The sequence below is a fragment of the Epinephelus lanceolatus genome, chromosome 14 (assembly GCF_041903045.1).
Source record: "Epinephelus lanceolatus isolate andai-2023 chromosome 14, ASM4190304v1, whole genome shotgun sequence".
In the NCBI taxonomy this organism is placed as follows: Eukaryota; Metazoa; Chordata; class Actinopteri; order Perciformes; family Serranidae; genus Epinephelus; species Epinephelus lanceolatus.
Genome location: NC_135747.1, coordinates 28533706 through 28555091, shown reverse-complemented (window position 1 = coordinate 28555091; position 21386 = coordinate 28533706). Strand labels below are relative to the sequence as shown.

The window sequence follows — 21386 nt, the reverse complement described above, 5'->3', positions numbered from 1 at the left end:
TCATGATAAGTGTAAATGTAAAGTTCGGTTGTGCTGAAAAGGAGCACGCTCAGCAAAAACCCAACTTTAGATAAAGATAAAAATAGAGCTGAATACATAAAATATGGAGACGGTGCCTGCCTCAGCGTGTTCTGCATGGTATCTTTCATACGCTGACATGCTGCCTGTGCCAACACGGAGAGCAGTCAGCGCCCACATATGCGGTTAGCCTTTGTTGTTTTTCATTCCACTTCCCTTTGAACAATGTTGCTGATTTCAGTTTATCATTTTCTCTCTGGTGATTGTTATTCTGCTTGCAACTCTCCTTCTCCGTTGTTGCTCTCCAGCAGGATCACAATCACAAAAAATAACAAAGCAAAATCCTTCCTACAGAATATATAGGCATGTTGTGTTCTTTGCTACAGCATTTTCTCTGTAGTGTGTTTGCAACCCAGTTGGCCTCGTATTGCTTTCTTCAGAAGATCCAGAAGTTTGATCTAATTCAGCCCCAGTTTCACTGTGCATTAGTTAACCTTTGGTGATATGATTTATTGGAACAACAGCAAATCTTTGCCCCGAGGCCTCAAAGAAGGTCATAACTAACTGCCAGATTACTGTTGCACAGCTAATATTATCAAGCTAGTTTTAACAGCTCCATATATTTTTAATTAAATCAAAGTAAATTAAGAAAAACCTGTGGCGCCCCCTGAAACTGCTATAACATTTTTTTCAGTCATTTTATAGTATTTTTCAGACATGTAATCAACAGCTCTTTGGATCATTTTATTAATACTGTTTGGAATTTTCAAAAACATTTTATTAATATCTTTTAGACATTTCGTCAACATTTTTTGGACATTTTATTTTTTTCTGAAATTGTATTAATATTGTTTGGACATTTTAAATAATATGTTTTAGTCATTTTAATAGTATTTTGGGGACATTTCATCAACATTTTTTGGACATTTTATTACCATTTTTTCGGACATTGTATTAATATTTTTTGGACATTTTTAATATTTTTTTTTTAGTCATTTTATATCTTTCGGACATTTAATCAACTTGTTTTTGGACAATTTCTTGAAGATGCAACATTTTTTGGACATTTCATTACCATTTTTTCAGACATTGTATTAATATTGTTTGGACATTTTTAATAACATTTTTCGGAAATTTGAATAATATTTTTCGGACATTTAATCAACATTCTTTTGGACTTTTTATTCACATGTTTTGTGAATAATATTTTTCAGACATTTAGTCAACATTTTTTTCTGACATTTAATTTTGGACATTTTTATTACATTTTTGACATTTTCTCACCTGATTTTCTAAGTTGTCCAATCTTGACCTAATTTTCTCATAATTATCAACATACTGATCAAATTGAAAGAAAATCTCATCAGGTGCAATATGCATTTGTAAATTCTGATTAGCCCTTACAACACAGTCCAAAAACCAATGAAAACACATTTTTCCAGTGAAATGACACTGTAATTAGCTATGTTTGTAGGGGTGTTGAAAAAAACATTAGATTCTTAGATGGATAATGATTTTCTCTTGAAAGATTATGTCTTGACACAGAAAAGTAAATGATCAGGGGCCATATTCACAAAGGTAGTGACGAAAATCTAAAAACATTCAGATGCTTTCTTAGAATTTCCCCTTAAATTTAAGACTAGGTCCTTAGCCCTTAAAAGAGCTCCTAAGGCGAGTGACTAAGAGAGAAAGTAGGACTTTTGAGAGGCTTAAGAGTTTCTTAAGCAGAGGGGAAAATGGTGGAAACACACTGAGGTCAGAAAAGTATTCTCCAAACACTGGATGACAGTGAGTAAATTAAATGCTCTGAGAACTTTCCTAAATCACTTCTAAACTAGGACTCCTTACTAAAAGTTTTTAGACTAGATTGGGAGCTCTCTGAATGTTTGAGAATATGCCCCCAGAAATTTAAAACCCCATGTGTTCACACTTTAAGCTACAGTACTTCTAGGTTTTGGTGAGGATGGCTCAGTGTAAGCAACCGCAGATGGATTCAATGCCACTGACATCCCCTGGCTTAAAAGCTAGCACATTAATAATGGAAATAAATTCATCCGTTTATTTTAATTATGTATTATTACAAATACACCGTGCTTTAAGAGTAGCAAGTAGTCACACTGAGAGAAGTAAATCATATATAGAAATTAAAAATTCTGATGCATCAAGATGCACAAATAATTGTCTGATAATGGCATCATAGCCATTTGAATTGCAATTAAATCCTGAGGTGCATAGAAATTTGTAGCCCGATGTGTTTGTTCTTCTAGGTTTATCACTCAAGCCATTACAATCAGTAAAAAAGTGATGGAGTACTGGCTATTGCATGACAAAGATAACGTTTCAGAATTCGTATCTCCATGTCATATTTGTCTGTAGTAATGTCTCCCATTAATGTGCAGGCAATAAGTGCTGACAATCCAATTACTCGAGTTGTTTTAACTGATTTATGCTGAAGCAAAAGAATGATGACCAAAGGGAAAGGAAAAAAAGATATGACATGAGCCATTACCTCGCAGCATTCAGAAGGCACAGAGCAAACACTTCTATTTCAGACAGCAGCTCTCAGACTGTTCAAACTACTGAAGGTCAAACTAACCACTAAGTGTTATGAGACCACCTACTCCGCAAGTACAACAAGACATTAGGGGACCATTTTATCCTCTCAAGCAGCACTTCCTGTGGACTGTGAGGACATGAAAGTGCACTAAGGCATGATTTCTGCCCAATCAAACTCAGCAGACCTTGAATCTCTCTGAGAGCATGAAACCGAGGTCAACCTGTTACTGTTGAGTACAAGAACTCTCCGTTTGGGCTGGTACTGTATGTTGTGCTGACATTATCTGTCTTTCCATATCCTTCGCAGTTCTACAGGTGTTTCCTGATTCTGTTTCACTGCGATCACTGGTCAGCGGAGAACGGCAACACCTCCATGCCCTCCAAGACCACCGTAATCCAGCTGAACCGCAGAGTCTACAGCAACACGGTAGCCTGCACCGCCCAGATCTCCCCCGCCAACCAGTGTTGCAGCACCTCAGCCACCAAGCACACAACCCCCCCAAAGTCACTACCTGAGGCTGAATTAACAACGTGACCAGACAGGAAACTCAAGTCGTGATGAAGCAGTGATTGCTCAGCTTCACAGCTACACTTACAATGTGAACTGCCATTGAATGTGAACTAAAGCATGATGCATTTAGAAAGTAAATGTACATTATATGTGAGTTTGTGTTTGTCCTTGAGCTTTTGAAATGTACAAGACACAACAGAACTAAATGTCTGGTGGCACAGATATTTTATATGGCCAAATGTATGTGGACACTTGAACCTTTATGCCATTGTGGAACATCTCATTCCTAAACCATGAACAGCAGTTCAGCAGCAGCTACTATAACAGTGTCCACGTATCTGGGAAGATTCTACAAGATTTTGCTCCTATTTGGCTGCAAAGCAAGTTCCAGTACTGAAGGTGGGTGATAATACCTTGCTCAGATTCGGCTCCCAATTCATCCCAAAGGATGTTTCAAGGGTTTAGGTCAGAGCTCTCTGCACCGAGTCCCGAAAACCATTTCTCTAAGATTCTTGCCTTGTGAACAAGGAATATGTAATGTAAAGGATGCTCTCGGAAAAATGCAAAATAACGTCTAAAATATTGTTGTGTGTACAAAGGAAAGACTGCAAACAAGACGAAAAGTACACAACAATATTCAGACATCTACTTTTGGCCATATAGAGTGCTTAACCCTTGTTTATAGGTCTATCCATCCAGGAAATACTATTGTTTAAATAGTCATTGTTTGATCAATTCCAAATTGTAATAATTGATATTAAAAGGTTTAATCAATGTTGTTCAAAGCACATTTTCTCTTATTTACAATGGAACCAAGGTGGAAATGTTTTGGGAAATATCTTCAAATCTGTAAGGGTGCTTTCACACCTGTCTTGTTTGGTTCGGTTCAATCGGACACAAGTTCGTTTGCTGCCTAGGTGCGGTTCGTTTCGACAGGTGTGAACACAGCAATTGCACTTGGGTGCACACCAAAACAACGGGATGGAAATCTTCTTGATGAGGTGGTCTCGGTCCGGTTACAAAAGAATTATTTCGGAATATTAATGTGCACCTCCTCCTGTGCTGCCTTAATATGCGCATTCAGCACATCCAATGCATCAAAACATTGTTTTCTAGTTGGAGCCGCGCCTCGTTTTCAAACTGTATGGTTTGACTAAAGTGAACAATGACAGCAATATAGTCCACGATGACCAGCGCTAAAATCAACCTGCGTAGTTGTCCCTCCATTGTGACATTAGAAAGTGTCGCATTTATCTTGCAAGTGTACTCTTCTTCAATGTTCCTGGATTTTTCCCACATGGAAATTCTGACCAATCAAGAGCAGCTTTCTTAAGCAAGGAATTTATCTGGTCCGCTTGTAAATGCTGCCGTGAGAACACGAACCAACTCTAGGTAACTACTTTTGCTACAACTTTGTAACAAAATTAGTCCCTGATTCAGACCAAAGCAAGACAACTCTAGGTCTGAAAGCACCCTAAGTTTTAAGCATTTTGTGGTTCATCCCAACTCTTGTTTCTTGAGGATTTCCAAACCAAGGTGCACACCAACTTCAGTGGGGTTAATTTTAGAATGACAACACCTTTCTTTACCATTAAAATGTAATCACTACAAAATCCAAGTAACTTACAAATTATAATATATAATAATATTTTTTATGTGAAATATGAAATACAGTTGTTTTTTTTCCAACCATTTTTTCTACAAAGCAAAAACCCGGTGCCTATTCTCTGTTGCTCTCCAGTCAGTTTGTCATTGTGCTGCTGTAAATGCCGAGGCTAGTCAGTCATAGAGTCGTGCTTCTTCAGTGTTTCTTAAATGGATTGATGTATTCATCAGTTAACTGCCGTCCTTTCCTTCTTCTTTACTTCAAGCCTCTGTGATGCTCTGACTGTAAAAAATTCTCACACTGAATTCATCTTTTAACTTGTATGGGACTTTGCTCGGTTATTTTATTTATTTTTACTTTTGTGATAGTGTTTTCTCTTTAATGTGGTTACTTTGTGTTATTGCATGATTTTGTGGACTGTGTCCTTGTACATTAAATTCAAAATTGATCAGAAGTCATGGAGAGACTGCTACTTATATTTGTAAGTAAAAGAACTTCACCCTCTCTGGGAGTGACTGATCACACCCGTAGTCTCACTAGGGAGAGAGTGGAGGCTATGGGAGGTTTCCATCAAGTTAAAGGAAGAGGAGCACAAGGAAGGGGCTATGGGACAACTACAGGCTCATACTTCAGAAGAGGCCACTTTGAGATTGGAGAAAAGCAGCAATGTTTGACTTTGACATCTCAAGTCCGACCAGCCAACGAATAATGGTGTGCACAGAGGACACTGTGCAGGCTGTGATGCAACACATGCAGAGCTAACCTAAAGAATAAAAGCTTCTTGAATGTGTGTTGATACGAGGTTGAGAGGGTCTCTCTTTATATTGTCCACTGTGTTCTAGACCATAAAAAACAGAATGCAGTACAGGGAAGTGGAACACACAGGCTGCTGAAATTAAATGTCCCTGAGAGAAATAAGAAACAGGTAACGCATGTTTGATACAAACTCGAAATGCTTTTGCTTTGCTCTGAAACAGTGGCGGCTGAACTCACTGCAGGGTGGTCATTTTATTGTATTTTATTGTTGGTTTTAGTTATTTTAATAAATGTCATTGCTCTGGAAGAGGATTACTGTGTTGCTGTATTTCAAAAGAGGCTGGCAGTCCTTGTGAAAATGGTATGAGAAAAAAAACAAACTATGAGTCTGAGGAAAATGCAATTTTCTAAAAGTGATGTGAAGCTCTGAGAGAACATTAAGTTTTAAACTTTGACAGCAATTAATTAACAATTAATTAAACTGCTCTGGCCTGCCTACTGTTGCTGATTCCTTTGCAAGCCGCGTTGCAACCCACCTCCACCCCAGCTCCTCCTTTTCATGCTGTGTCTGACTCATCAATGTCATTTCTGTTTGTCATTGATACTGCTCTGTTCTGTTCCTGGGGGTCTTTGCTGCTGCTCTCCCTGCCTTAGGCTTTCTGTTTAGGCACATGGAAGGGCAGGGAGGTTTGCTCTCTCTGCCTCAGGCGTTCCTCGTTTGCACATGGAAGGGCAGAGAGCTGTGCTCTCTCTGCCTTAAGGCTTTCCATGCAGCCTTAAGGCTCAGATAGATGCAATCCATGGATGCTTCACAAACATCTTCCCCCGACAGCACAGAAGATCCATACAATCAGCACAGTTTCAAGGTGGAAACCCAAGATTAGTGTCACCAACTCAGTACTTGATCAAATGTCTCACCTTCTGTTCCTGAGATATGACATTGAGTAATGGCCAGAGAAATGTCTTTGCACAACATGATGATGTCACAGTAAAGTTGACCCATGACTTTTGGATATAAAATGGCATCAGGTCCTCATTTATCTTCTCAGAAATAGCCTATGAATTCCTGAATTATTGCCAAAAACATGTTTTGTGAGGTCACAGCAACCTTGACCTTTGACCACCACTTCTAATTAGTTCACGTGAAGATATGTGCAAAATTTGAAAAAAAAAGGCCCTCGAGGTGTTCTTGAGATATCACGTAAATAACAGAGACAGATGGAGCCATAGTGACCATGACCTTTGACCACCAAATATAATCAGTTCACTGATTTAGCGGACGTTTGTGCCAAACTTTAAGAAATTCCCTCAAAGTGTTCTTGAGATATTTTGGTTACGAGAATGGGACAGACAGACAACCTGAAAACATTCACATTCATTTGCTCGAGAGGTAGAAAACATACAATTACCAGAATGCATTCCACCACATCTGATTTTATCAGCACTGCTTAGTTTTACCGTTTGATCTCGTTTTTTTCCAGCCTCCGTTTTGGTAACACAGGAAAAAAAGTATGGCATTCACTTCATGTTCACAAATTCTCATTTTACAGCCAAACTAAACTAAAGTCTGTTACTAAAGACATTTAAGGTGAGAAATGGGCAAAGCTCTCTCTTGATCCGCTTCTGTACTCTTTGTGCCTTTAGTGGTGGGCATAGCAGAAGAGCAAGGAGATCTGGGCACTGTTAAGATGGAAGGGAGTTTACCACAGTTCATTTACACATACTACCCACATTGCTATGATAGGTTGTTGAAAATCAGCAAAGTGTCCCTTTAACTGCACATCTACATAAATTAAACATTAAAATGCAACACTAATCTTTGCAACACTAATCTTTAAGTCAAATGATTGTGTTTTGGTAGACAAAGCTTGTTCTGTGATGAGTCCTTCTGCGGAAAGAAGGCAGATCCTCCCCCATGGCATCTCTGCTAACAGATGGCAGTGTGTCTCTTCCCTCTTTAGCCATAATGACTGTATTTCTCCAAAAGGACAAAAAAAAGACCACAACGCCCTCCATTTAAAACACAGCCATGGCACCCGAGCGGAAAGAGTAATTGACGCCCCACATACTAATTTCCTGTAAAAAAAAAACTAAATAAATAAAAATCTGGCTCCTGTTCCTGTTGAGAGTTGCATGTACTTAATTTAACTTACCATGTACAAAAGTGTCTGCCAAATGAATGTAGTGTGAAGTAATGAATGTTTGGAGGAAAACACCGGCCAATTTGCACGCTTTAGTAACGCAGCAATAGGTGACAAGTGATGTCAGTTTCTATTCATAGATGGTCCCAAATAATGGACAAGTCTCTAATGGCGAGGGGGGTTGTTTGTCCTCTACTAAAGGCTAACAGCTGGGTAAAAAAAATTATTTATACATACAGCTTATAACAGAATTAATCAGTAAGCAGTCTAATTTGCAGTATGTGCAGCCTACACTCAAAGTAACACAACAAGAATAGAAACAAAAGATTCATGCGAGGAACATGGTGACATTTCAATTTGATTAATAACGACACAAGCAGTGAGGCCGTACAATTCATTAGGGTTTGTGATTAAGTTTAAAGCCCTGCTGCCTTTCACTCAAGCTATCTAATCAGCGACTACATAAAGTTATCTGCAATCAGTTACTGCAATCAGGACAGAAAACAAGGTTTGATTCAGTTCCAACAGATCGAAGTATGACCTGTGTCTCCTCTGTGGTTAAATTGAGCTTGTGTGGACTCAGGTGGTGTCGTCTATCAGTGTTAGAGATAGATTCTGATAACCTACCGGTATCTTGTCAATAATAAATCTTTTTTGTGTGTGTGACAGGGTCAATAATCTGTGTTTTTCCTGTCATATATTTGCCTTTAGCCTTGTCTAATCAATGTTGGTCAGTCAGTCTGTGTGCTACTTTGGTTCAGACTGAAATATCTGCTGGATGGATTCCCATGAAATGTACAGACATTCAGGATCCCCAGAGTGTTTAAACTAATGGCTCTGGCAATCACCTGACTTTTCCACTAGTGCCACCATGAGATTTAATTTTGTGGAAAATTAATGGCACTCCTATCAGCCTTTTCTTTAAAGCAGCTATAACTGGGCCTCATTCACAACAATGGGCCTCATTCACAACTATCTCCCTACGTTTCTTCTTAAATTTGCTCTTAACAAAGGTCCTAAGAAAAGTCAGATTCAAGATGTGTTTGTAAATGGCAGAATTTTTTGCAATGATAATCCCACTGTCTTCGTAACTTGAAAGCGTGTGCCAGTTGATCCTATTTAGTATTAGTAAATACCCTGATAATCCCCCAAAAAAGGCATGAGACTGCAGGGCTGTGTGCGTATACGGAAACCGAAGAAGTTAATTAAGTCAAGACAGCCTTAAGTTTGAAGAGGGTGAAGCACCAGACTCCAACCATTAAAAAAAACCCCCCTCTGTTATGAAGTGGAGGTACTTCTGCAGAAAGTGAACACCAAACACGCTTTCATATTAAGAAGTGTCAGAAGTGGATGTAAAAATCACACAAAAAGATGCACGGAATGCTAAAAATACGCATTAATCAACCATTCGTCCAGAAAACCACAAACTGTGCCCATTATAGTCACACAACTGTCAGGAGAGAGACAAGTGCGTGTGTGTTCAGACAGAGGGGGAGGCGTGTTTCTGTAAGTTATTAATAACTTTGAATGCTGCTTTGTCATTTTTTTTGCCTGCCCACCCAAACTACCCGTGATATTTTAGAGCGTAATCAGTGACTAATCATTAGATGGCATGGTCCCCTTTAACGTAACTGATGTGAATTGAAGAGTTAGTGTTGTGCTTACTTTAAAAGACCATAATCCTTTTTTAAATAATGAAAATAATTCTTAAAGATATTATTAATTATTTTTATTTATTTATTTATTTTATTTTTACCGAAGAAGAAATCCCAAATAAGAAAACATTGGTGAATGTAGGAATCTTCGTAAACACTGCCAAAGTGGGTTTTATGGATAATTTTCTCCTTAATAACAGTTGGTGAATGAGGCCCGTTCTATCAAATGACAATGTCAAAACAATGCAACAAGACAATACAGAGAATTATCATCTTAATCTGCAGCTCCCCTCAGCCTCCCACTGGGCATACACTATGATTTGAGCCCGTTTGAACCGATTTTTGAGCCACACGACTAATCTTAAAGTCCGACTAAATTTCAGTCTCATTAGGAGTTTTTTGCCGTGCAGTGTACAGCGAGGAACAACTGTGGCCCAATCAACTACTCCCAAATGGATGTCGGACACGTGGATGAATTTCTGACATGTCAAAAACTCTGGTCGGCCATCGCCAGGCTCTTGCACAGCTGAAGCAGAGTTAGGAGTCGATTACCGAAGGTCGGTGCTTTTTTTTTCCCCCTCACACGATCAGTTACACAGTGTAGCTGATATCCAGCTAGTTCACTGCCGCTGCTAACTTGCTCCTTTGTGTGGTTGTGTATGGTTGTGTATGTGTGTGTGTTGGTGAGAGACCGAGACAGAGGGAGACTAGAGAAGACAGGCTGTGTCAGCTCTGTCCTCAGAGACAGGTCGAGACAAAGCAACAGTTCCTGCTATAATGTAGCACATATGAAGACATCAAAGCAAAATGAAATGTAAACTCCAAGATTTTGATTCACTCTCTGACCAGACTAAAATGCTTGGAGAGAATAATGTTAGCGTGTATGTCACAGCCTGAGAGACAACCAACACGACAACAAATCGTTCACCTCCTCACAGATCACACTCTGCCTTTTTATTTACTCATTCACGTAATACTTTTTTTTCCTTTAAAATGTTTGTCTACACATTTGCAATAAGACATTGTTGTTAATTGTTTCTGAATTTTCACTGTGTTAAATTATAATAAAGCTTATTGAATTGAATTGAATTGAACTGAATTGAATTGAACTGATAGAGGAGCGGGGGAATAAAGACTTGGACTAACCCGTTTCTGCAGAAATGGACTTATAAGCTTTTTTTGAGATCTGTCGCTATTGTCATTGTGAACCCTACCTCCACTAGCAATCACACTTCACCATGCCTGCAGCCTTGAAGCATTACAACAATTCTTTATTGACAATTGTCAGTGGCCAGATCAGTGTGCACGGCCCAATGGACTGTTAAGCTGTCCATTTTACATGTATAGTGTGAGCACTAAGGTCAGGGCTTGAGTACACAGTGTTCTCTTCCTACTAAAGCAACTGAATGACAGATAATAATGACTCATAATAATGACTCAATTGATGTAATACAAAAAGAGAAGTCCAATGAGTCTAGCTACTGTGTAGAGAATGTGAAGGTACATCACGCTGTGGAACAAGGACACCATCTCTGAGGTAAGCGTGTTGTTATCTCTATAGTTAAGACATATTTCACAATGTCCAGGTTTGTGAGTGGAGGTAGTGCATCAGAGTCTGTATTCCACCCTTGGCTGCCAAGTCATAAGACTCTATATTGTTTATTGTGATTACTTTGTCCGAATAAAATTGCTTGACCACCACAGTTGGCACAATAACACAGCGCATCCTTTTCAGACAAGACATGATGTCATATTCACATTCCCTACACTGTTATGTTTCTACAGAACATCATTTTAAATCACAGATCTAAAATTCCTTTAAAAATAATTCTCTACATTGAGGTTTTAATTCAAGAGCAAGTGAAGGGAGGCATGCAGAATCTAAAAACACCAAGGTTTACGTCACTCTATTGTTACATTTTACAATACAGAATCTGTATTACCAAACATCATAGTGACAACCTAACACTGCTCCGAGGCAATAAGAAATCATTCTCGACAAGTACATACAATATCAGGAGTAAAAATGTCACTCAGTACTGAGAGTCAAGCGTAAGAATGATGGTCTGTCTTGCACCTGGTGTGATTGGATATATTACGTTATATAACTGCGTAAGCATATTGAAATGTCTGAAAATTATAGTGGTAGCATCTGACATGAGAGGATATTGACATGCTGGAGCATTCCTAAGATGAGCTGACAGTGGTCACATTCCCGCTAACCCCTGCGTGGATGTGTTGCTTTGGAGTGCATTGCATCGCCATGCTGCATGCTGATAATGTTGCTGTGCATACAGAAGATAAATATTTCATCATGACTTAGCGTGTGTGTTTGTGTTTGCATCTTTATCTGCTCCAGGTGCAGGCAAGGAAATGGCAAGGTAAGAGTACAGAGGAAACTACAGGAGAATCGACGTGCACTGCATGCATAGCAGCTGTATGTATGCTTGTGCGTGTGTACTCACCTGTGAAGCCAGACGAGGGAGGATTGGGCTGGATATTCTCCTGAGTGTTGCCCTGAATCACATCCCAGAGTGCCCACACGTAGCTGGGGTGAAGAATGTAAAAGGGCTGGTCTGGATGGAGCTTGCGGTGCTCCTTGTATGGACCAAAAAGGTTGAAGTCTGGACTGGCATACCACTGATGAAGAAAGAGAGACAAACAACTAAGTCCAATCCTTTGATGAAAACGCTGTCTGGACTTTTACTGACTCTTATTCCTCTGGGTTTTTAGTTTACTCTTCTCCACTCTGATCAATAAACATTTTTTATATTTTTTCACATAGCCCAATGAAATCAATATGGTAGTCATGAAGCAACATATATACGTAGACGGTGTATTAACTGTGTCAGCCCGTTAAAGCTATACATCAGCATCGCCGCTATGTTAGAGAGAGAAAGACTTGTCTGTAAACAAATACAAGTAATAGAGGGAGCAGCGTTTTTTCTAGATATAGAAATAGAAATAGAAAGCCTTTATTGTCATTGCACAGGAACAAAAGGATGCTACATATACAACAAAATTGCAGGGGCTACTTCTAAGGCGCAGATGAAAAATACAGATAAAAGCACCCTTATGTTTATACATGTTGTTTTTTTGGATTTTCAAACAAAGTGGATCATTTCTGTTTGTTTCTGGCTGCCAGCAGGTGGCGATAGCTAACATAGCTAGCGGTGTTGTATGCCTCCGAGCACCAGTCAATCTACACAATCTATACAATCAGCACAGTGGACACCAAAGATTAGTGTCACCAATTCAGTATCTGACCAAATGTTTACACTTATGTTCCTGGGATATGACCTTGAACTGACAGTTGACCTTTTGGATACAGAAAGTCATCACTCAATTATTTCATCCTATCAGACATTTGAATTCTTGAGTTAGGGTCACACTGACCATGACCTTTGGCCTTTTGAACAACAAAATCTAATTCTTCTTCTCATCCTTCATTCTTCTTCTCATCCTTCAGTGAAAGCCTGATTCAATGACGGAGGATCCTGCAGAGAAAGATACCACTCAAGCATTGGCAACAACTGCCTACACTGCAAAGCAACCCAAAAAAAGGAACACCAATTGATCAAAAGAGAGTCTAAAGGCCTTGACGCACCAAGCTGACAACTGGCCATTGGTCAATCAATAAAGAATCATCGCTCTTTGTGTCTTTTGGCCACAAAACACAAACAAACGTGATGGTGAAGATCTGAAAACCCGTAGTAGAGCATTTTAAATGGGATTTCCTGGAGAGACGAGGCCACGGGACTGATCATGAGGCACCACAGACACTCAAATCCGTACTTCCATTTTTTTATGGGTAAAATGAGTGGCGCAGCTGTATAGGAAGAAGGTCAGGTCAATCTCATTACTCTTGTCACTAAAGTACCCTTTCCTTTACCTTTTTGTGTCACTGTTGGCTTTGTTCAGTCATCCTTTGTCTGTTGTTAAAGCGGAGCATGCTACAGCACCATAACAATGTGCCTAACACATGTTAGGACTCTGGCTTTTTTTTTTATTATTATTATTTACAAGAGCAGTACCACACTAACTGATCAGCCTTTTCCAGTAGTCTTTTCTCAAATGAGCTGTTTCAATTATGGGATTAAAAAAAAGGGCTTCACCTCCATCTAACAGCGTTGTATTGTGTGATATGGCTGTAACATATTAGATGAATTGAAAGGCTGCACACAACAACCCCTGCTCCTGCAGAGAACTAAAGGTTAAAGCCTGAAAACTCGTCAGTGTTCATTTAGTGTGTAGTGTTCAGTGTCAGTGTTCATTTAGAAATACAAGTGGTTCTATTATTAGCTTGTGAAAAAAAAAAATGAATAAGAGCACTCAAGGAAGTTTTTTAATATTCCAAGATAATAGAAAGTGTCTGAATAATGGAAATCATTCAGAAAGACGGCTGCACATGCAGCATGCAAATCAATTTTAAGGAGGTTGTATAGTTTGTGTGATACAAAGAAAACCTACCTTGTGTAAGTCGAGGGTGTAAGGTGCAGGATCCCAGGCCACCAGAGTCACATTCTCGTAGATTGAGGTTGTTTTGAATCGATGCTTAGGATGGGCCACAATCTGCCAAGGGAAACAAACATTGCTGTAAATATTAAAGCCAATATACATAATAGCAAATATTTTACACAACTTATATCAGCATTAATGCCAATATCTCCTTAAAGGTCTCGTGTGTTGGATTTACTGGGATATATTTTCAGAAATGGAATATAATATAATAAGTTGGGCTGCCCCCTAATAATCAACTTAATGCTAGTCAACCAGAAAGGTCATTAGTTGGCAAGATTTTATAGGTTGCTTTGTCACAGAAAAACAAAAACAAGCTAAAAACAATCAAAAAAAACAAATGTGAAACTCTATCAGGAGTTGTGCCTTGTCAAAATAAATCAAAACCTATCTGACTGGACCATGTGGGAATTTAATTTGAAAGGACAGACACAGGAAGAGGCCATGCTCAGCAGTCAGACAGGAGTCAAGTTACAAACCAATCACAGCCGACAGATATCTTTCCCTTCTTCTGTAAATATTCAGTCTGATAAATGCGGAAAAGTTGATCAATTTAGTGCAGGGCTACCCAGAGCTTTACATCTGTCCCAAGGATGATAGGCCTCCACACTTATAAACAGCTCCTGGAAGAAGATAAGCTCTGCTCTCAGGATTTCAGATAAATAGGCTATATGGTGCTTGTTCAGGTTGCTTAGCAACCTGCAGCTGCACTCTTGATAGCTGGAACAAAAAAGGCACAAGAGTAGTGCCCAGCACCTGACCTCACATTTTCCAAAGGGTTAAAGATGCAGCATGTGTACAGTAACTGTAACTGTAATCTCCAGGGCTGGTACCTGCGATTATTACACAGGCTAGTTAATAACATGTCGGGGAGGAAATCCAAAGTGTGGGATCATTTTGAGAAGGTAGTTAGCTTGATAGGCTGGTTACAGACAGATACACACACTCAATACAAATGTGCACACACGACCAAAGGCATGATCCCCTCGAGTGTTAAGCCTGGTGGAGATAAGGCACTGGTTTGTTTACTTCCTGAAACTGAGTTACTTCTTTTTAAAACATAATGTTAAGGCAGAGCATCCCTCACTGAGGGTTTATTTCCAACCCAGGGGGCTTCTGTTCTGAGAATAACAGCACGACCTGTGATGACTTTTGGGCAGAAAGGCAAGTTGTGATGACATAATTGGGTTGGACATTTTATTCACACCCAATAGAGCATTAAGAGGTCATCGCTGATGGATGCACTGTTGCCCAGAGTGGTCAAGTGCCAATTTAACGCTAAATCAACACCATGAGAGACGCCCCTGAGTGCCGGATGAGTCATCATCAGGACAAATGACTGTATTTGACAGAGGAGAAAGCCAGACTGTGTGATACGGTAAGGTTATTTATTTATTGTTCTCAAGATGCTTACAGTCAGATTTTGAATATTGTTTGCTGGACTTATTTGTAAAAAGGTTGAGATATTGATATCCTGTTTTGCAGGCCACACTAACTGACTTCCATGTTACAATTTTCACTTGTAGATCTTCCAGCAAATATATGGAAGGTAAATGAAAATTAATAATGTTTGAGCTGACCTGAGGCTCCTCCAAAATAAGACATGTGGAGCAAATCTAGTATTTCAAGAGTACTGGAAATAAAATTTTTGATTCAGACAGGAGATGCCTAATCATTATTAATCATTAAAAAAGAACCATACACAAGAACATTAACCTCAAAACGAGAAGAGATTGTTTATGCTACATTTAGCTGTAAGATAATTCCCAGGGTGCATCCCACCTCTTACCTAATGTCAGCTGGGATAGGCTCCAGCCCCCCTGTGACCCCTAACAGGATAAGCGGTTATGGAAAATGAATGAATGAATGACCAGAGGAAACAGAGAAAAGGAGCTCTGAAGTTCACTTTTGCTCAAGAGGTAGAAAACCTACAACTATCAGAATGCACTGCGCTGCACCGGGCCAATAAACACTCCTGCTTGTAGGTCATGTATCACAGCTGGTTCTTTTCACACAATAGCGGCGAGCCAGCAACAACAATTTTAACTGTAAGCTAAAATATGTTTCTAAATACATCTGAGGTGAGAAACAGGCAGTGCAGTCACTTATTCTTGGTTTATATTCCATCAGCACTGCCAAGTTTTACCGTTTGATCGGCTTTCAGTCTGAGTTTGAGAGAGGAGCAGCTCTGCCTCTTGACCCGTGTCTATAGTCTTTGCGTCTGCAGTGGTGGCATGAGTGGCGAGCAAAACGAAAATGCCTAAGTACAGCCTGTAGTTCAAAGCTGGTTGTAAATCTGCAAAGTATCCATCAATGTTACACTGGCACCTTGTTAAAGACACATTAAGAAAATTCCTCCCTAACTGCAGGTAATCTGTAGAGCCATTCATAACACACAATCAGGACAAATTGCTCTCTACAGTAAAGGCTGGCATGGATGGGAGGTGCTGATTACAGAAACGTTTGTCATCAGTTAGTTTGCAGAAAAAAAACTTGCATCTAATTAGCTTAGCTTCACATAAGCACTGGGAACAGGGAGAAAACAACTAGCCTGGCTCTGTACAAAGGTAAAAGAAAAGCTGCCTCTCGGCTATTTTCAGAGGTGAGGGAAAACTGATGATTATTTCTGGTTTTGTCACTACAACCTACACCTCTCTCAGGACATATAATCCTTACAAGTACTGTAAATACCAAAATACTGACTTGTGCAGATTTAACAGAATAAATTTAACACCACAGGGACAGTTCAGCTCTGGGCTGATAAATAAAAGCATGTTGTGTGTTGTTAAAAGAGGGTAACATTTACTTTGGAGAAGAGAGTCTTGACCATAAGTGCTACCAACACAATTTTAAGTTAAGTTGGTACTTTTCATTTTAAAGGAGCAGTGTGTGGGATTTAGTGCCATCTAGTTTTGAGGACTGCAGATTGCAATGTGCAATCCTTACCGCTCCCAAGTGCCAAGCGTGAACTCCTGGTAAGGATTCCTTCAGTGTTTATTGTTAAAGAGGTTGGTGCTAGGGCCGCCCCCTAATATTTGACAAAACATTAGTCAACTAGAAAGGTCATTGGTTGGCAAGATTTCATTGGTCGCTTAGTAAAAAAACAAAAAACAAAAGTGAAACTCGATAAGAAGCTGCGCCTTGTCAAAATACATCAAAACCTATACGACTGGACCATGTGGGAATTTAATTTGAAAGGACAGACACAGCAGTCAGACAGGAGTCACGTTACAAACCAATCACAGCCGACAGATATCTTTCCCTTCTTCTGTAAATATTCAGTCTGATAAATACGGAAAAGTTGATCATGTTAGTGCAGGGCTACCCAGAGCTTTACATCTGTCACACAGACGATAAGCCTACACACTTAAAAACAGCACCTGGAAGAATATAAGCTCTGCTCTCAGGATTTCAGGTAAATAGGCTATATGATGCTTGTTCAGGTTGCTTAGCAACCTCAGATGCAACCTGCTGCAGGGCTCTTGAAAGCTGGCACAAAAGCTGGTGGTTAAAGACGTGGCATGTGTACAGCCCCTAATTTCCAGGGCTGGTACCTGCGATTATTCCACAGGCTAGTTAATAACATGTCGGGCAGGAAATCCAAAGTGTGGGATCATTTTGAGAAGGTGATGGACGAACCCAAGGTGATATGTAAACTCATCTTCATTGGTTGACTACAAACATGACGTATCATCTGAAACATGGAAGTAGCTACATGCCCATTAGCCCACAGCGTCATTAACAGGCGGCTCGCTCAGTGTGTGACGTGCACTTGTAGATAAAATACAGGCCTATATTAATGAAGGTTCATTAGTACGGTTTGTATTTCTCTGTAATGTAGCACAGTGTTAACAATGTTACTGATACTATTCTTTCTCACACCTTCAACTCAAACCATTGTGTTGCCCCACCCAAAATATATCATTTGATAATTAAATTAATATCGTAAACATGCGGGTGACTAGTCGACTAATGGCCCTAAATGACAACTATTGGTTGACTAGGAAAATTCTTTGTTGGGGGCAGCACTAGTTTTTACTGGGGCACAAATTATCTGCAGAGGTTTCTCCTCTCCTAAACAAATAGACAAATAGAATAGATGGTTCAGTCTGAGGCTGTTTGGCTTGTTGCAGAGGGGGCTACCTAAGGTGGCCAGTGCAAAAATGCAAATGGCCCTACGTAGAAACAGTGTCTGGTTTGAGTGTTCTGGGCCACTGCAGAAACATGGTAGTGCAACATGGCTGATTCTGTGTACAAGGACCTGCTCTATGTTGATATAAATGGCTTATTCTAAGGTAATAAATAAATGAGGAAGCTTATTTCCAAGTGATTATACCCTACAGAAGACATATTTATTATATTATATTTCATTGCTGCCAATATAGACCCCTATATTTTACACACTGGAACTTTAAGTAATGTAATCTTTAAGCTCCAATTCGTGTTCTTGTATAGATTGTATTTCAAGAATCATGTAGGCTAGGACATGCATCATAACAAACATGAACTATCCTCAAATAAAAATGTCTATTTTCTAAAATTATTACATAAAAAGAATGTGCAAATAAGATTACACATGTATTATTAATAGGTAATCATTCCTATTCATAACTGGTGGTTGAGCCATAGAATCACAGAATGTAAACCAGTGATCAATAAAACAACATTCACTCAATGTCAAAAAAATAAGTGGACCACAGTCGTAATCAATCATTTATATTTTCAACATTTGCCATTCCGCATGTTTTACATGCGTTTCAGAGAGTGACACGAGCCTCTGAGTTCTATGTCTATCAATAATTCATCATCGTGCAACATGCAAGGTCAGACTCTCACTCACCTGAGAGTTGATGATGCGGATGGTGGTTTTGCTCCCCACGTCTCTCTCGTATCCCTCTGTAGGTGCAGCATTGAACCGTAGAACTGCCTCATGAGTGTCTGAAATAAAATACACAAACCGTCATTTGAAGCAGGTAATGAACTGACCTTGAGGTATACACATTGTTGTGACAAAAATAAAGAAAATGTACGAGACACCTGAGCATCAAAATGATAACAAAATTACTTTTTTTTTGTTTTCCCATGAAAACCGACACAACAGTGAAATGAAAAATACATTTTCTCAGTTTGAATCCTGTGCGTTTAATAACTGTTGATTTATTTCTTGTTATATGCCAATTATATGTAAAAAAACAACAACAAAAAAACATCATCCATCCATTTTTATCCACTTATCCAGGGACGGGTCGCGGGGGCAGCAGACCAAGCAAAGCACCCCAGACGTCCCTCTCCCCAGCAACACTTTCCAGCTCCTCCTTGACCCCAAGGCGTTCCCAGGCCAGATGAGATATGTAATCCTTCCAGCGTGTTCTGGGTCTGCCCCGGGACCTCCTACCAGTGGGACGTGCCTGGAACACCTCTAACAGGAGCCGCCCAGGAGGCATCCTGAACAGACGCCCAAACCACCTCTAGCGACTCTTTCTGACTCGAAGGAGCTCTATTCCGAGTTCCCCCCTGGATGTCCATGATCTCATTCTTTCGGTCACTACCCAGAGCTCATGACCATAGGTGAGGGTTGGGACGTAGATGGACCAGTAAGTCGAAAGCTTTGCCTTCTGGTTCAGCTCCCTCTTCACCACGACGGTTCGTCGCCGATCCATCTCACGCTCCATTCTACCCTCACTCGTGAACAAGACCCAGAGATACCTGAACTCTCTCGCTTGAGGTAATAACTCTCTCCCAACCCGGAGGGGGCAATCCACCAGTTTCTGGCTGAGAACCATGGCCTCAGAAAAAAACAGTGCCAAAGATTTTACATCAACACCAGTCTATTCTCTTTCCATAAAACCAGGTAAAATAGTTTCAAGTTTTCAATGACTCTCCCTGCACTCAGAGACATTTACCAAAGTTCATCCAATCAAATGAGACTTTGGGTGATTAGCTAGCCACGCTGGTCATATTACACCGCACTTCTCGGTTTGTTGCTTGTATTAGCTAACAGAGCAGTATGGTGAGAGACAGGAAGAGAAGTGAGTTTGGATATCAGAGGGTGAAACCTTTGTTTTCATTCCCAAAAACTTGTGTTGGAGGTCTAATTCAGTCATCTCTCCCTTGTCCTCCTCATCTGATCTTATGGCGAGGGAGATGTGCCATCAGAGAGCCATCAGTCCACTGTAGCACCGTATCATGTTAGACTCCAAACCCGCCACCTTTTAAGCAGTCCAATCGAATGCGAAGGATTTGGTTAAAACCCTTCTTGTAACTGTACAGCACTCACATATCAGGCTATCTACACATTTACCATTTCCATACTTTTCTACATTCAAATTTCCAGACTTCCTAGTACCTTTATTAGGTCATATTGACATCTGAGTACAGATAGCCAGCTGCTCAGTCCACACACACACACACACACACACACACACACACACACAGTACTTATGTTTACTCTTATTCTACTGATGTATATCGTGGTTTTTCACAGTGACGATATATATCTTATTTTCAATATGTTAATTTTATATCTTAAGTACTCATGTTAAACACTGAAGCATAATGTACCTTTTATTGTTATTTCATTTTAATGCACATTTCATTTCTACTTTATTGCTTTATATTTACACACTTTTGTTTCATACTCTTATTCTTACTTCTTATAATTCTCTATTCTTTACATCAGAGCAGCTGTAACAAATCATAATGTCCCCTCAGGGATCAATAAAGTATTTCTGATTCTGAGCCTCGAAATATACTCTGGGAAATATGTCACAGTACAGAAGCTAAAGACGCTGTAACTTCCACTTCACTGGGACTTTAAAATCAGATGATACATTAATAGTATTTAAAAAGTCATGAGGTTTGACACCCAGCTCTTGAGATGTTCAGATAAATGTAAAGTAGGACAAATCGATGAAGTGTTTCACATCAGCCTGAGCTTGTCAAGGTCTTGATGTGTTCACCGTTGTCTTTCAGAATTGCTTCTTAGTCTTACATTTTAGAGGCAACTTCAAAAACAAGAAAAAAAAACTACACAAAATACATAAGAAGGCAGACTGTGGCTCACTGAAACAAGAACACAGTTGTTTGCATATGAATGACTTCCAGCTCACACGGCACACACACACAAACACACATCTTTCTGTAGTTAGATCAATGCTTTCTGGAGTTCGACACATCATCAAAGCGCTCGTGGCAGTAGTCACTGTAACAACACGCTGTCTGCAGTGATGTAAATTACTGTATGATCACACAGTGGTAACGTGTGTCAGGCTCACAAAACCAAAAGTAAACCAAAGTGCTCTCTAGTGGTTAGTTCCTGTAACTGATGAGCTACCACACAACAGCCTCAACCTTCATTCTGACCACATTCTGTTTTGTTTGTGTACGTCAGGGTTCCCACGCAAACATGAAATCCTCAGCGTGATGGATGTTTGTAGTAATAATTAGAATCTCTTAACGTCTGATGATCGATCCGTCAGTCCCAGGGATCCTCCACATGCGTTGATCTGACACCAGAATGGATGATCCTCCAGCCTTTGATCTAATACTCCTTCAGCTAGTCGACCGTTACAAGACCAGCCTGACATTGAGTTTGCCCAGCTGCTCCAATATAACACTGTAAACAT

The 21386-nt window shown here is 39.8% G+C and overlaps 2 protein-coding genes across 2 annotated transcripts in view; one reads left to right on the top strand and one right to left on the bottom strand.

Moving 5' to 3' along the window:
- Positions 1-6053, top strand: part of LOC117251268 (opsin-3) — a 50633-nt gene extending 44580 nt beyond the window's left edge. Inside the window, exon 4 of the mRNA XM_033617424.2 lies at positions 2882-6053. Coding sequence (XP_033473315.1) covers positions 2882-3109 — 228 coding nt within the window. The 3' untranslated portion in view covers positions 3110-6053. The remainder of the gene's footprint in view (positions 1-2881) is intronic.
- Positions 1-21386, bottom strand: part of LOC117251267 (beta-galactoside alpha-2,6-sialyltransferase 2-like) — a 77633-nt gene that overhangs the window by 7671 nt on the left and 48576 nt on the right. The window contains exons 4-6 of the mRNA XM_033617423.2: positions 18602-18699; positions 13714-13815; positions 11709-11883 (exon numbers count right to left, since the gene is read on the bottom strand). Coding sequence (XP_033473314.1) covers positions 11709-11883; positions 13714-13815; positions 18602-18699 — 375 coding nt within the window. The remainder of the gene's footprint in view (positions 1-11708; positions 11884-13713; positions 13816-18601; positions 18700-21386) is intronic.